Here is a 17,358-nt window from a genome sequence, read left to right as displayed (position 1 = left end):
CGCCACTCTCCGTTTTGTAACTGACGTGTTTTTCAAACGTCAACGTCGTCCTGCACCCGCTAAACAAAACCAGTCGGAGGGACCCGCCAATGACGACGCGCGCTTTTGGGCCTTTTGGACTTGAGGGAAACGCCTCTGCTGCGAGAAGATAAGCGTTTATCTTGCTGAAACGTTGATAGTGAGCTTTCTAAGTGGTTTCCACATATACCCTATGTTACTGACAAACGTGAGTAGTAAGCTTTGTGAAAACCCTGAATGTAAAACCCAAATCTGTTCAAACCAGCAAGTAGAACTTTATGGCGTTCGATAAATAAGAAGAGGAAGTTAAAGGTAGCCAGGTCAGCTGATGCCTCAGACGCCATTATGATGCTACATAATAACAAGACTTGTGGTATGGGCTGCATTACTGCAGAACACCTACGGTATTGTAACGTACATGGATAAGTAGACACGTTGGGCCTTTACTAAGGGGTCGAACCCTTTAGTCGAGCGGTCAGTGATGTCTCCCGCGGTGCGGGCGATACGGGTTCGCGTCCCGGCCGCGGCAGTTCCTGTGGTTGCTCCCCGAATTCGCTACAGTGTGCCAATTTTAGGCTCTGCCCAATGCTTGCCATGACATGTTTCACTGGTCTTGTGGTTCACGGGGTTCTTCCTGATTCTACGACGTCTGTACTGTTTAGTCCCTGTCCTTAAAGACAAGGCTGGCAAACCAAATAGCATGGACAATTATAGACCTATTGCCCTTGCCAGTGTTCTGTCTAAAGTGCTGGAAAGAATTCTCCTAACTAGGTTGGAAATATATATTCTCACGACTGACAGTCAGTTTGGATTTAAAAGAAAACACGGCACTGATTTGTGCATTTATGCTCTAAAGGAGATAGTGGCCAAATATAGAAGCCACAATTCTACTGTATTTCTATGTTTTATTGGTGCTTCCAAGGCATTTGACAGGGTTAACCATGAGAAATTATTTATTAAATTACTGGCTAGAGGTTTTCCAAATGATATAGTCAGAATTGTTGTCTTCTGGTATGCTCATCAGACATTCCAGGTTAAATGGGACAATGATGTGTCTGCCCCATTCCGGGGTTCGCCAAGGTGGAATTTTGTCTCCTTTTTTGTTCAGCGTGTATATGGATGACCTGTCGAGACAGCTGAATGGGTGTAACACGGGCTGTCTTGTGGGTGGCTCTGTCATCATCAATCAATGTATGCTGATGATTTAGTTTTAGTCAGCCCATATAGTGCTGGACTTCAGTAGCTACTGAAGATGTGCTCGCAGTATGGCAAATAACATGACATTAAGTATAACGCCAAAAAAAAGTAATGTCATGGTTGTCAGAACTAGAGAGGACAGGAAATCAAATTTTCCTGTGTTTCAGTTATCAGATAGTCCTTTTGATACATGCAAGGAAATAAAATATCTTGGACATGTCCTCTCTGATGATCTGACGGATGACAGATATACACTACCGTTCAAAAGTTTGGGATCACCCAAACAATTTCGTGTTTTCCATGAAAAGTCACACTTATTCACCACCATATGTTGTGAAATGAATAGAAAATAGAGTCAAGACATTGACAAGGTTAGAAATAATGATTTGTATTTGAAATAAGATTTTTTTTTACATCAAACTTTGCTTTCGTCAAAGAATCCTCCATTTGCAGCAATTACAGCATTGCAGACCTTTGGCATTCTAGCTGTTAATTTGTTGAGGTAATCTGGAGAAATTGCACCCCACGCTTCCAGAAGCAGCTCCCACAAGTTGGATTGGTTGGATGGGCACTTCTTTGAGCAGATTGAGTTTCTGGAGCATCACATTTGTGGGGTCAATTAAACGCTCAAAATGGCCAGAAAAAGAGAACTTTCATCTGAAACTCGACAGTCTATTCTTGTTCTTAGAAATGAAGGCTATTCCATGCGAGAAATTGCTAAGAAATTGAAGATTTCCTACACCGGTGTGTACTACTCCCTTCAGAGGACAGCACAAACAGGCTCTAACAGGTACTATTTAATGAAGATGCCAGTTGGGGACCTGTGAGGCGTCTGTTTCTCAAACTAGAGACTCTAATGTACTTATCTTCTTGCTCAGTTGTGCAACGCGGCCTCCCACTTCTTTTTCTACTCTGGTTAGAGCCTGTTTGTGCTGTCCTCTGAAGGGAGTAGTACACACCGGTGTAGGAAATCTTCAATTTCTTAGCAATTTCTCGCATGGAATAGCCTTCATTTCTAAGAACAAGAATAGACTGTCGAGTTTCAGATGAAAGTTCTCTTTTTCTGGCCATTTTGAGCGTTTAATTGACCCCACAATTGTGATGCTCCAGAAACTCAATCTGCTCAAAGAAGTGCCCATCCAACCAATCCAACTTGTGGGAGCTGCTTCTGGAAGCGTGGGGTGCAAATTCTCCAGATTACCTCAACAAATTAACAGCTAGAATGCCAAAGGTCTGCAATGCTGTAATTGCTGCAAATGGAGGATTCTTTGACGAAAGCAAAGTTTGATGTAAAAAAAATCTTATTTCAAATACAAATCATTATTTCTAACCTTGTCAATGTCTTGACTCTATTTTCTATTCATTTCACAACATATGGTGGTGAATAAGTGTGACTTTTCATGGAAAACACAAAATTGTTTGGGTGATCCCAAACTTTTGAACGGTAGTGTATATATACCGGCAATGCTGTAAAATCTATGTCCAGGCTAATATGTTGCTTCGGAAGTTCTCCATGTGCTCTGTTGATGTCAAGTGTTCATTGTTTAGAGCTTATGTAACACCTCTGTATACAGCTCATCTCTGGTCTTCTTACAGCAAGAGAAGTACCGTATGCAGAGGCTCAGAGTAGCTTACAATGATGCTACGAGGTTGTTGCTTCATGTCCCCAGATGGCATAGTGCCGGTCAGTTGTCTGTGTCCTCAGATGTGCCTACATGTGATGTACTTTTAAGACGGCTAATATATAATTTGATGTGTTGCCTGGATGTGTTCGAGAACAGCATCATAGAGGCTCTAACCAGCCCTACGAAAAGCTGCTATCGGTTCACATCCAGACTTCAAAAGCACTGGCGAGACAGCCTATATCTGTTATGAACTGATTGTGTTGTACGGTGTGTGTGTGGACGCCTCACATGTTGTGTGTATGTATGTGTATGTGTGTGTGTGCGTGCATGCGTGTGTGCATGTGCGCGTGCTCGTGGAGTGTAGGGGTGTCATGTAGGCCTAAATGTTTTTATTTTTTTTGTATTGTTTTCTTTTATTGTATTGTTGCATGTATGTTATGGACCACCTGTGTGTCCGAAATAAAGATTATTATTATTATTATGCATGAATATCAAAAGATCTCTGAAGAGAAAGCGTTTCTATAAATTTGGTATCAACGTTGTATTTGTGGCTAAAACGCTCCTTTCCACCCAGGCACAAATTTCCCTGGTCATCCTGATCTCTGTGAACTTCAGCAGTGTGGTAAATGGGACAGTGCGTAGAGTTTGCAGAGCAACTGGATCACTGATTCCGATCCCGACAGCAATATCTGTAATCTGTATCCTTTTACAGGTAGGTTGGGTACTGCGTGGCTCTTTATTCTCATGTTTTAGTGCATTTAATACCTGCCCTCTAGTGGAACTGCTGTTGGTTTACTGGAAAGCAGTGTGAGATCTGGGCACAGAAGGTCTAAGGAACCTAATACAGGAAGTTGATGTGAACTGCACTTGATATGGAAAACATGTGTAAAATTGGCCCATGAATAATTTCGTTATGATTGACATTGGCAATCAACAGGATAATGGGTGGCGCGGTGGCCCAGTGGTTAGCACTGTCGCCTCACCGCAAGAAGGTCCTGGGTTCGAACCCCGGGGTTGTTGTTGTTGTTGTTGTTGTTGTGGGGATAATCCCAGGTCCTTTCTGTGTGGCGTTTGTGTGTTCTCCCAGTGTCTGCGGTGGGTTTTTCTCCGGGTGCTCCAGTTTCCCCCACCATCAAAAAGACATGTATGTTAGGGTTAATACTCCGGTTTGTGCCCCTGAGCAAGGCAATGGAGAGAAGAACTGGAGTTTGGTCCCAGGGTGCAGCATGAAGGCGGCAGCCCACTGCTCCTAGCTACACAGATCATAGCTAGGATGGGTTAATTTGCAGTAGATGAAGAGATTTTATATACCTATTACGAAAAAAAAAAAATCAACACATGCATACCATAAGTCATATATTTGTTTTATTTTGCGTTCTCAACATGGTCACAGTTGAAGTTTTACAATAACTGGGGTCTTACTGACTCACTACTCACTGTACAAACAGAATGCACATAGAAATGAGGCCACTCTTGTCTCCCCCCCCCCCCCAAATGTGTGTCACACCTGACAGAACAGCTTGCGGCGTGATAGGATGTGCATGTGTGTATGTATGTCTCTATGCATGTGCATGTCCCCATGTGTGTGTGTGTTTGTGTGTGCGGAGGGATTCATACGTGTGAGAGAGTTTTTAGTGGATGTAAATGGCAGCGAACTTTCTAACAGTCTGTTTGTGAGCTCTACAGCGAATGTCAGTTCACTGTAGCTCGAGGCAGAGACAAGCGATATGTTTAAACTCACCCCTCTCATCCCTCTTATGAGGTGACACATTATACATCCTGATCTTTACTGCAGATATCAGAATAGAGTAGTGATCATATACACATTATATACACAGTTGTTGCTGTTGTTGTTGTTGTTTCCCCCTCTCCCACTTGGTCCCTTTACAACTTAAAATGTGGATAAAACCTCCTTCGATGAAGCTGATCAGTTTGCACATCAAATCATTATTTACACGATGAAAGCCCCCGGCCGACTGAAGTGCAACGGTCTCTTGTGTTTGTTCTTTATGTGATGGCTTATGGAGATGAAATGCATGCTGAGCTCCAGTAACTATGGGCGTAATGTGGAACAGCACGAGCAAGTCAACATCAGGAAACTCCAAATGAAACCAAAACCAAAAAAATAAAAATAAAAAAATAAAGGAGAGGTCAAAACTTTACAGGCTGATTTCTTCCAGTCAGCTCACAGTGAATAGGACACACGATGCATCAGATTCATGCAGTGCATTGTTGGGGTATCTTCTACCACTAGAAGAATATGGACATTTGAAGCACTAAAGAAAACACACCAAAATAAACAGATGTCCTGTTTTTTTTTTGCTTTTTTTTTTTACATCATCCCAAGATTTCAGAGTATTAGCGGATATACGAAATCAACGGTAGGATGCCTTCAACTGACCATCAATGTCCCATATTAGATATGTTTATTTTCCAAGCTTTCCTCCACATCATAATAACAGTATGAGTATTACATGAGGAGAACGGGGTGATTTCGGCTGTGCAAGTCGGACTTACGGTAATGGTTTTCTTTGTGACTGTTAAAATACATTTACAACCTGAATATTGGGACAAACAGTGGACTCTTCACTAATTTACACACCATAATATAATCTTATTTGTAGAATGTAGAAAGTTATTATTCTTTACATATACCCAGTTCCTTGTTCTGTTTGCATTTCTGCTGTATATTATAACTGCATTTCCTGAAGAAAAAAAAAATGAAAGCGTTCTTTCATATGTGCTTATCCAGCAAAATATTTCTTTTCAGCCAAAAGGGACGCATTTTTCCTTTATTAAAATATATACACACATTCCTCTTTCTACTGTGAACTCTGTAAGTATTTATATATATTCTAAAATGAAAAAGATATTTTCTTCACCTGAATCTCGTCCTGGACAATATGATAGCAGACTCCCACTCTTAGTCCAAGTCTGCATTTCTGAACATGATTGCACTTAAAACTTGCTATGGTAACACTGATTTGTTATACAATGTGCAGAGGATAGCCCCACATCAATAACATTACATGCAGAATTACTTATTAGACATTCCACTGAACTCCAAGACTGCACTTCTTAAAGACTATGAGGACAGCCACACATTAATTTACTGGGGGGAAACCGACAAAAACTATATAAATAAATAACGAAAAAACATGAAAACACACACGGGGGGGGGGGATACCTTGCTTGTTCTAAATGTACAAAGTCAGTGCAAAGATATTGCACACATGAGTAAAAAAAAAAGAAAAGAAAAAGCCGAAAAATGAAAATACTTCACTATTTATAAGAGCAGATTTCTTCACCCACCATGCGTGATCGGTGAATAACACATAAGACACACAATACAGAAGGCCAAAAGTAAATCTGAAGTGTTCCTGTTGTTTTGATTTGAAGAGTCGAGAAAAGCAGCTGTAGCATATGTGAAAGGCAAGAGGCCGTGCAGGCCCGTCCCGTGGGTCTCTCGGCGAGGCGACCCGAGCCTCCTTGCAAACTCAAAAAGTGTCTGAAACTGAAAGGTCCGACAGTGACTTGTGTTAATATGTATTTCCCCATTTATTCTGTTCATTACGGTAAAACAGGGTACACCCCCCCCCCTTTGACCCTGGGGAGACAGGCAGGAAGTTTTGGTGGATAAAACGACGGTCACAATGTGTTGTTGGGGGGGGGGGACTAAATGAAAGTCAGTGAACTAAATAAACGTCGTGTTTATTAGTAATAACTTGAATCTAAAAAAAAAGGAACCTTTCGGCACCAATCCTCGACACGTTACACGTTTCAAGCAGCCACAGTGACAAGTGATACACTGAGATTAAAGGGACTCCGCCAGCTCAACACATCCACCCAAAGTTGAAATGTCTGCTCTGAGGCGTCCCAGCCGAGAGCGTTTCGGGGCCCATATGCTACAGCTGCAGTTCAGAGGCTCTCCGTTTCATTTGAAAGGCAAAGATCTCACAATAGATTATAGGCCATACTGAATTGGAGTTCACTCCTTTCAGATGTACATATTCCTGTTACCATAGAGTCAGTATAATACTGATAAAAATTCGTTTTTATTGATAATAATAATTGTTGTAAGTATAATCTTACAATTAACTTTACGCACAATATACTGTACATGAAGTCTTGACTAAATAGATTATGCATTAGTAATTGGCACAGTTATTTATGAGCGCTAGGAGACAACACATATAGCTGTCATCTACAGTAAATACAGCACTAGAACTACTATGACTGAGCCTGTCTACTAAGTTGTTAACCTGTCTGTGGATCAAGTTATTGTGAAATGATTATATCTAGGTTTTTCCACTACATATGAGTCCTACAAGAGGCAACAACAAATAGCATTCTTAAATGATGATAGGATCTGCAAACCCAAGAAAGCAGTGTTGAGAGTTCAGAAAAGACTGTGCACAACATAATATGCCATCACTGTGACAAGAGAAAGCAGTCATTCGTGTTTTTCTTGTGACTTTCCTGGGTTGTCTTTCCTCCCGGTTATGTGTAGGGAAGACAGGCTTTTTTGGAGGAATGGAGCAATGAGGAGCGGCTTACCGAGAAAACCCAATCTCTCTTTAGCCATCACGGGCAGATAGTGAGTAAATTTGCGGAAAATAAACAGCATCTCTCAGCGCAGAACAACCCCCCACGCCCATTAACACCCCCCTCCCGAAACCCTGATGGAGCCGAGCTCATAACGTGGTGAGCTAACAAAGGCCCCTGGTGGAAGATTTGAGTCCCCATTTGCCATATTAGGTGGGAGTTGAAGGGGAAATAAGTGACCGTCTGTGATCCATCTCCATCACAGCAGTCGGAAAACACAGTGGACAGGCCAGAGATTTATGCTGTCAGTCCCTTTGGTGTAAGCATTTGTCCCTCCTTTACCAAGTTCCCTCATGATTTCTCTCCTCCTCCTTCATCTGTTTGTGAGGGAATATGTCACACCACGGTGCTGATGCCACTGTGTTTGGGTTTGGGTCCGCCAGGTGCCGAACCCGACTGCTGACTGTGGTGGTGAAGAGCATGCTGGGAGTGCGAAGCATGATGGGAATGCTGGCTGTGGTGGCTGTGCTGTGAATGGGTGTGTTGGTGGGCATGTGAGGTGTAGGCCGGGTGCTGGTGGAACTGCGTGTGGGGCGGTGGGTGGTAGTGGTGGTGATGGTGGTACGGCGGTGGGTTCTGTTGGACTTGGCAGTACTGGGAATGGTGGCCATGGACTTGGGCTTGCACTGCGTGCGCTACCTGTGCAGTATGGTGCAGGTTGGACGGGTGGGGCTTGTGGGATATGAGGGTGGGGTGACTGTGAGGAGTAATAGGTTGGTGGCTCTGGGATGATGGCTTCCCTCGCTTGCTGCCAAAGAGGGACCCGAGGATGGAGGTTGACGCCGAATTAGGGATGGAGGGGTGGCCACGGGGCGCGCCTTCACGTGGGGTGGTGGCTCTTCTGCGCGTGTGAGGACTGCTAATGATGGACCCCTGTGTGAGGGAAGAAATAGCATATTTTTAAGATAATTGGCCATTTGTATTTTACAAAAGCCACTGTACTACAGTCACATTGCCATGTGATTTGTGATATGTGACAGCAGCAAGGATTTACATGGCCTGCATACTTAAAATAAGCAGTAAGGAGCAAAACATCATTGGGCATGCAAATGGCAAACTAAAAGTGTTCTTCTCATGATGGGGAACAGCAAGACTATGAGTGTGCAAGCCCCAGGAAACACTTTAAATGAGAAGTCTATATTTAAAAATGAGACCTCTGCCAACTCTGCTTTGCAAGTCAAGACTCTGGAAAATACTACATTTGGAATCCAAGTAAATACATTTCTTAATGGGCATATTTTATATATATGTATATATAAAATGGTGACAGCTGCCATGAACAAAAACAACCAACAATTTCATCGTCAAATGCAATCAAACGTAAACACTTTCCAAACCTGCCAAGAGTCACACATGCAACTTTCTAAAATCAATGAAGGCATAGAGTCCACATGCAGAGGATGTGACAGGCAAACCCCGCATCCACATCAGGTTAGCATTCAACTAGACGGCAGTAGGGAGGTGTGCACACTTCACAACTGGCCTCGACAGTCCCCCTCCCCCCAATTCTGGTTCCAACACTATCCAAGGCATTAATTCTCATTACTCCATGGGATTTTTTTTAAACAAACTTTCCTCTGGCACATGCTTCATCTGAGACTGGAGAGAGGACAGATGACTTCTTTGAAAGAGGAATATAATTTTCAACCCAATGCATGGACTCATGGACACATGGAATGGGTGACAGATGAATGAATGAAATCCACATCTTAATGAGTTTGTATGAAGCTTGTTGGTAACCCTCTGACCATAAAAGGCTATGTTCCTTCCTACATCTGACCTCTTTTATAGTAAAAGGCTGCAGAAAGGATAAATGAAAGATCTGGACAAGGAGCAAGGAGGGGCTACAGGCCCCTAATGGCTGAAAGTTAGACCACTAGTACTCCTAAATTAGACAAGAAGAACCAAAAATCTGGTTGCCTGAACGTGACTGAATGAAGGACGGTAAACTATGATAGACAGGCGACAAGGGGCGGACAGAGAAACAGAAGGTGGGATTAGTAGAGTCATGCTTGTTTCAAGAAAAAGCATACTGAATATTGGCCACACAATATGACCAAAACAGGAGATCTCTGACTTCCAAACAGGGGCAGGATCAGAGGCAGGCAACCCATGCATGCACACTAACCGAGGCAGGCAGGTTACAAGGCATCCCGGGAAGAAAAATAAATGATCCAAAATGAATGAACTGAGTCTATGAAGTAAAGGGTGCAAGACCAAAAAAAAAAAAGGTATGTTTTGACAGTGCACATCATCACATAGAGAGTAGCTTGGATACCAGCTGCTTCCAACTTACTTCCATATTGCTGTCTAGTGATCCTGCACTGCTGCGGCGCCCTCGCTTGCCTGCCCGAGACATGCAATACCACAGATTAGAGATGGACATCACTTCTGGATCAACTACAGAGGTTTAGGCAGCCCACCGGTCCCATAGGGGGCAATGCAGTGGATTGTGACTGTAAGTAAGGTCCGAATGTGGGGTTCGGGGCGACCTGGGGAGGGTCTGGGGATAGGTGGATGGTTACTGTGGCTATCTTTTGGGGTCACTTCTTCGTTTCAACTCGGGGTTTGCTCCGACTGACAGCTAAAGTTGCAAAGGCAAATAAACCGTTCATGTTTTTATACAGTATTCATACTTTGAAACATGTGCTTCTTCTACCTGCGGGCTTTCTCAAGTGGCACTCAAGTTAAAATTTACAGTAACTGTCATAAACCCTGATCAAAATACACTAATGTCAGGTCTGGGAGACCAAAGAGATGTTTACGGTGCACTTTCACCTGGAGCGTGTGGGTCATCTGCTGTGATCCATGGGGTTTATATCTAAATATAGTTTAGTGTTTCCCAGAGTTTGTCCAGTTAGCATGTGACAACTGGTTGTTAATACTGTCACAAGATGCAGATTGTTAAAAGGGTCAAAGGGTGGCTTAAAACCAGTCTCAGTGACAGTCACAAAGGAGGAGACATCAAAAGCAATAAAATGGCTGTAGCACATGGGATGTACAGGCATATACAGGGCTGAGGGCAAACACAGCAACTTTGCCATTGTCAACGCACACCCAGCCAATGATACATGACCGATTACCACACATAACCAGGGGAATACCTGATGTGTATGGAAATAAAGGTAAGTACACATGGAATGGAATAATGGCAAGAATGGAGAAAAAAAAGAAAAAAGAAAACACTGTTCACAAGAATGACAACACTATCATGCCACATCCTGCATAGAGAAAATCCTACTAAAAAAATCACAAGACAGGAGGGCGAAAAGCATTGCGATCTATCGACTTCAACTCTGACTGAGCTATCATTTTCCCGTTGAGGTAGCGGATGATGTGATCATTAGAACAAAGCATCTATCATCATCAAGCGTGAGACCGGACCCCCTTTACTGGATTTCATTTCGTTATCAAGTTAAACAACTGATAACTTCACATAGCTGATAGCTGGAATAAATGAAATGTAATCAAAGTGCAGTAACTCGCTCCTGAGACCGAGACGCCAGGTTACACATTGATATTCATGGACGTGAAATGATCGGTAACACCGAGACTGAAACTTTGACTGAAATCTTGAGCCGTTGTTTCAGAATGGTACTTTATATTTTCAATCAAATCACAGGTATACATGGCAGATGACTAAATGGTAAATGATTTTAAATTGATAAAACATAACAATGAAGGTTTATCATGCTTTTTTAGTGTGTGTGGGGAGGATGATTAACAAGTGATCATAATGTGACATGTAAAAATGTGACAAGAAAAGCATTAACGATGATGTTCACAAATAAACCAATCAAAATGACCGAGGGTAATAATTGCCCATCAATTTCATTCATCAGAGAAAAGGCTGATCAGGATAATCAACCTTAATGTATTTCTCATCTACTCTGTTTATTCAGCCCTCAATATAAGGTTCTTCTTCCGCTCAATGGTGAAATGGTGGGGCATGCTGAAAAATCTCCCAAAAGCATTTTATATTGAATTTACAAAGTTAAAGGACACTATGCCCAGACCAAACAGTCCAATCCTTGAGCACAATAGCCGATGGATTTAGAGGAGAGAGTTTTAAAATCAACATGTGGTGTCGTGGTGCAATATTCTGCTATCTTAATCAACATGATATCATCAGAGAGTGGAGGACGGAGATAGAGGACTTCGCCGTCACAATACTGCTTGGTGAAGACAAACAAGCTTTGGCTGTACCTGCTTCGGAGAGGTCTCGGAGAGAGCTGCTGAGTGCACTCCTTTTCAGGCCCTCTCCCATGGCATAGGTGTCGTCCAGACTGGCTCGATTCATGCTCCCATTACCAGCCTCCTTCTTCAGACCTGAGCTCTGCGACATACTGGGCCTCACCACGCCCTTCTGCTTCTCCAGCTCGGCTGTGAATGGACACACAAGTGAGGAATGAGGAATGAAGCAATTGTTTGCATAAGGATGTCTCACTGTGCGCGATACTGATTTTTGCAACATCAGTATCACATACTGCAATACATGCATCCACAGTTTGCTAAAACTACATGATGGTACATATTATGTACATGTGTAGCAACTTCTCCGATACATCCCCAGCATCCTATTCTAATTGTCCCATACGGAGAGGCATTTTTTTGATGCAGAGCATCTCATGAACCTGGTTTCTAACTCACTCGCAAACCTACATTTCGTCTCATGTTTATCTGCATAGAGTCGGAGGGTTGGGGGGTGCAACTCCTTCAAAAATGTTTGCAAGTGGGTGCATCTAAAAATAGATGCCGTTGTAAAGCGTTAAAAGATGTTATGTTTTTTATTTCAATTAGCATCACAATCCTCATTGGTAAGAAAATCAGCAATTTATATTTTTCTCTGCACCCCTATCACTATTCTCTCTTAGCTTCTCCCTTGTATTCCATCATCCACTTGGAATCGCCCATGCCGTTTCGTTTAAAGTAGGATTTCACAGAAGCACCATCGACAGACATGCAAGTATGAGATGTTCTAACACCTTTAACATGCGCAAACAAATTATTCTTTTTATCGACATTTTTTTGAGTGTTTCTGATATATCTGCTTGCTTTTCTGGATTGTTGGTTAGTTTTAAAAAAAAACCCACAATTCAGCCGAGCTAAGTTTAGCTTTTTTTGGACCTGCGAAAAAACATCTATTTTACATTGTCAATGTTAGGCGTCCAATCAGGATATGATGTGTAAGGTTAGCTACTCAGTTGAAAATGTGCAGTCAATACAAGGTGTGTTTCCAATTACAAACTTACAAAGTGGAAATTGAAAAAAAAAAATTTTGTTGCTTTAACTTATCACTATGAAATACATTTTGAATGCAAATATAACCGGTTATTTTCTTGCTCGGTGCGAGATTCGTTACGAGATGTACTGCACCACAAGGCGACATCACTAACCGCTCGGCTAAAGGGTCAGACCCATTAACTAGGGACTAACGTCTCTTATTAGTAGTTTACACAGAGATAACTAAAAAAACAAACACTGTAAATGTTATGGAATAAAGACACCATCGTCTTTTAGATTGGCTCCCTATAAGCCTCGCTTTCACTGTGCAATTCTGTCTGCCACCGGGTACGATCTCCTGGGAAAATTAAGGCTCGATTTACGGTACAAAGGAAGTGTCCACCATTTCGCAACCAAAACAGGAAGAGGATAGTGCTATCGGTAGCGATCCCTGTAGCGGAAATGGCGGACGGTGGAACAACCGAAGTGAAAGTGGAAACTACCCGGCAAGAGAAAAAGAGCCCCGTTGACGAAGAAAGCAGAGAAGGCGAAGAGGGTGAGTGATAGAAACAGAGGTAGAACAAGAGCGAACCTCGGATGGGCATTTACTCGATGGAGCGAGCTCCGGGACTTGAGATAGTTTCGACCAGGCATTCAATCGGCATTATTTCTACTTGATCAGTAAGTAACACAACTTGCCTACTTAATACTATCAGATGTTTTACTCTGCCTTTATCATAGTACTGAGATCGGGGTTTCTAGTTAAAACTGGGATTCTTAAGGTTGCTTTTTGTTTTGGACAGTAGAAAACGGAAAGCAATCCGGTTGTCTTTGCGATATCGGCGCAAACAGTAGTACCACTTGGAAACACTAGGGGGGAGTTGAAAAGTCATCTACTTCCACTTATAGACAGCGATACTGTATTCTGTTCACAACAAAGTCACGCAGCAGTTATGCTTCGCATCTGTGACACTCTGCGTCCTTGTTGGTAGTCCAGATTTACAATTTAACCCCTGGTAGCCATCCTTCAAACTCCGTAAACAGTCAGCCTCATAAACAGGAGTTGAGTAATGAGGACCATGCCCTGTTTCTCCTTTACTCAGTTTACACAGCCCCGAGGTAGATGGAGGGAGAGGGGGATGGGAGAGGAAGAAAAGCCTGCTCACACTCTATTCTGTATTTCTCCATTTCCTGAACCTCCGCAATGGACTCCCGCAGGTCATCTGTGAACTTCTTGCGGTCCTGGGGGTTTGGCGCGTTAAAGTTGATGAGGACTTTGATGTCCGCACCTGGAATCGCTGATGTCAGCCTGATTCCATTTGGGTAATCTGGGGAAATGGCAAACAGAGAGAGGGGAGAGATTTACACACGGGCCGTCAGTCAAACCCAAGCTAAAACACCTTGGCGGAGTCTGTCTGAAGTTTGGAGAGTATAAACAACATCACGGTCCATCAGTTCGACTTCCCGTTTCTATTAGGGGTGTTCTAGTGCTAAATCAAACCCTGTGAGGTTCGACGTAAACGCACTCTGGGTGAACACACTAAAAAGACGTGGACTTTAGAAGAGGAAGTGTAACTTACACTGATTTTCAAACAGTATGACCTGCATGCCATACAATGAAAAGGACTGTCTGAAGCTGTACGTCACCGAATTCTTCTTTTTCTGGAAAATCTTTGTGACCTGATACAGAGAAAAAAGTATTATAAGACTGGATGTAAGAGCACCATATATTGTCATAGGTATACTTTTTTTATTATTCTTTGAAATTCCTTGGATGCATTCTGTACTTAAAGACGCACCAGGTAAGTTTTTTGGATTGCAGCAACTTCTTTTAATTCTAATTTCATTGTCACAAAGACAACACTGATGTTTTTTTTCCTTCATAGTGTAGCAACAACATATGCATGTTTACGTACAAGTCATGGCTAAAAATACTATTGCAGAAGAGGAGGTGCATTGCTGCACTTATATCTGTGCCATAAAGCAATCCTTATATCTCCCAGTAAGTTTTGTGCCCCGTGGCACACAAAATGCGGAAAAGAGGCGTCTTATCTGAGCTCATCTGAATGGTAATTGTGTCATCGTCCCATAAACATCACACTGTGTGACAAAAAGGAATTTAAAGATGAAATGTTGAAGCAAAAATGTTACCAAGTGGTGCTTTAAATACACAAATGAATTAGTGATATCACACTAGAGAGGCAGAGGAAGGACTGGCGAGGGGGGCGGAGGGGAGTAAAAGAGGAGCAGAGCGGAGATGAGTGCGCCATACCACAAGGAGGTCGTTGAACAGGAAGATCTCACGCTGATGCAGACCCAGCTTCTGGAGTTTGTTGGGATCTGGCACTTCAAACAGACGGCAGTAACACACCAGCCTGCGATGGGGCAGGGACAGGACCTACAGGGCAGCAAAACAATAATATGCATACCATCACTTAGAGGTCATTTCAGCCTCAGCCCAGCTGTAATAGAAAACAGAACTGACCCTCCGTCTAACAAATATCTTCAAAAAGATATTGCCAAAATATGAGTAATTTTAAAACGTTTGCCCCATTTATTGAAAAGGTCATCAATTTCCTCTGTCGCTTCACAGTTATCACAAACTAATTCTGAAATTGATGACAATTTAAAAGGGCATCTGTAACGAATGTGTGAATGAGAGTCAGTACTTGCAGCATAGACCACGGTAAAATTAGCCGAGGTTAACAAAAGATTCATGCTACGTGTAGCATGCTCATACTCCATTCAGGAATAATGCTGGACAAAATATAGTAGTATTCATAAGAATCACTCAAAGCTTTGCCTTAAAGATTTCATAAATAATAATATCCACTCAACAGAAGCTGCCCTATGCTCTTAGTCCGTGAGGTATTCATGTTGTTTCCAGCCCATCAGTGTACCATATTGTACCTTCTGCACAGAATCGGTAAACACTGGATCTCACTGCTAGCCAAGAATGCATGGGTTGACTCTGTTTACATGGTACAGCGTAATCTGCCCATCTCAGTACCAGAGATGGCTCTTGGCAGCGCAAAAGAAACGTCCTTGTCAATTTTTAGGTAATTCAGCACTACAGGTAAGAACATAATGGGGATTAAATTAGATGTCCTGGAACAGTGAGTGGAATTGTGCTGGCATCACGAACAGAAAAAAACAAAAGATAGAAGAGAAGAGAGTATGAACTGTTAATTTTTAGTCTACTTACACATCCTAGGCCATGGTGGAGCGATCCAATCTGAAAAGAGATGACAGATTAAAATAAGACGTGTATTACGCTTATATTGTAGATATGACATGTGTTACACATTTACACATGATAACTTCCTGTAAATACAATCTCTCCTGTTAGCAAAGGGCTCATTTGAGAATCTGACCTAGGGTGGCAGTGGAACTAGTGTCCGATGGATCAGTGATAAAAGGACTCGCACACTTAATGAAATGCTCCAATCTTGGAATAAATGTGTTTTTTTGTTTTTGTTTTTTTCATCTCCATGGGGATGGTGGTCGCGTGGCTTGGGTCCTAGGCTGTTCTTGTGGCATCTGGACACTGATTGGTATCCTCATCATATTCTTCGTATATCTTATAATTCCATTATAATTCTGTTATCCTCTTTTAATGTTGTATTCTGTAAATTGTGTGTTATTCTGTATACACAACATCCATTGCACACTGTCCGTCTTGGGTGAGAGACCCATCCTTTTTTCTCCCTGTTAATTTTTTTTAGGGAATTGTTCCTTATCCGATGCGAGGGTCTAAGGACAGGATGTTGTGTTACTGTAAAGCTCCTTGAGGCAAATTTGTAACTTGTGATATTGGGCTATACAAATAAAATTGACTTGACTTCTGGAGCATTTGATAAAGTGTGCAAGTCCTTTTTTTCTGATACATGATTGAACTCTTTGACTCTGCACCTGAAGATGTTATTGATGCATGTGCATTTTTTGGTACACTATGATAAATGGGGCTTGTGATGATGCAGAATAACACAACTCATAACCAGCAGGGTTTTTTACCACGGGGTATTCGTGTGTCCTTACTCTTGGACTTGAGGAAATAAGTCATAACGTTGGGAAGAAACTGATCCTTCCATAGCAGCCTGCTATGATCAGCAGCACTGTGTCTGAATACAGAGGTGACGAAATCCACTCTAGTGCACTTGTCCAACTTTTTAAATGAATGTTCCCCTGGGTCCCTAATTCAGAGGCCCAGTGGTGATGAGGGATAATTTGACAGTCCATTCAATTACAACAGGCAGAGCAGAAACAACTCCACCCCTTTCTTAGGAAGTGAGGAAAAGTCTGGCTTATGAGACAAGCATTTCCCCAGAGCCGCTCACGTTCATAACACCTTCCACCTTCCTGCAAAATAGCTATGGTTAAGAAACGTTAAGGTGCTATTCTATGATCATCACGGACCGAAAAACAAAACAAATGCTCCAGCCCAATGCCAACATGCATGAATCAATTTACGGATGCACTGATGATTAGTGAATTTGTTGAATAATGATATGTATGGTAAGTCAGTGTTGTAACCATGGACATGAGATGATTTAGCGAGACAAGCATTTCAACCACAAATGCCTTTTCTCTCTCCCTGTAATTGGGGAGGGATTATAATGGGCCGGGAGCTTACTGACAGCAGGTCTCATTCTTCATCACATTGCAGGGCTGTGCGATGCCTTCTCAAGGG

The 17,358-nt window shown here is 42.4% G+C and overlaps 1 protein-coding gene across 2 annotated transcripts in view; it reads right to left on the bottom strand.

Moving 5' to 3' along the window:
- Positions 1–4,239: 4,239 nt before the first annotated feature.
- Positions 4,240–17,358, bottom strand: part of LOC130106761 (IQ motif and SEC7 domain-containing protein 1-like) — a 124,091-nt gene continuing 110,972 nt past the window's right edge. For both annotated transcript variants that reach the window (XM_056273003.1, XM_056273005.1), the window contains 7 exons: positions 15,874–15,903; positions 14,941–15,066; positions 14,249–14,348; positions 13,835–13,996; positions 11,652–11,828; positions 9,742–9,791; positions 4,240–8,318 (listed from right to left, as the gene is read on the bottom strand). In XM_056273003.1, the coding sequence (XP_056128978.1) occupies positions 7,782–8,318; positions 9,742–9,791; positions 11,652–11,828; positions 13,835–13,996; positions 14,249–14,348; positions 14,941–15,066; positions 15,874–15,903 (1,182 nt within the window). In that variant the 3' untranslated portion in view covers positions 4,240–7,781. The remainder of the gene's footprint in view (positions 8,319–9,741; positions 9,792–11,651; positions 11,829–13,834; positions 13,997–14,248; positions 14,349–14,940; positions 15,067–15,873; positions 15,904–17,358) is intronic.

The sequence above is a fragment of the Lampris incognitus genome, chromosome 2, assembly GCF_029633865.1.
Source record: "Lampris incognitus isolate fLamInc1 chromosome 2, fLamInc1.hap2, whole genome shotgun sequence".
NCBI lineage: Eukaryota > Metazoa > Chordata > Actinopteri > Lampriformes > Lampridae > Lampris > Lampris incognitus.
This window is presented reverse-complemented; position numbering and strand designations above follow the sequence as displayed.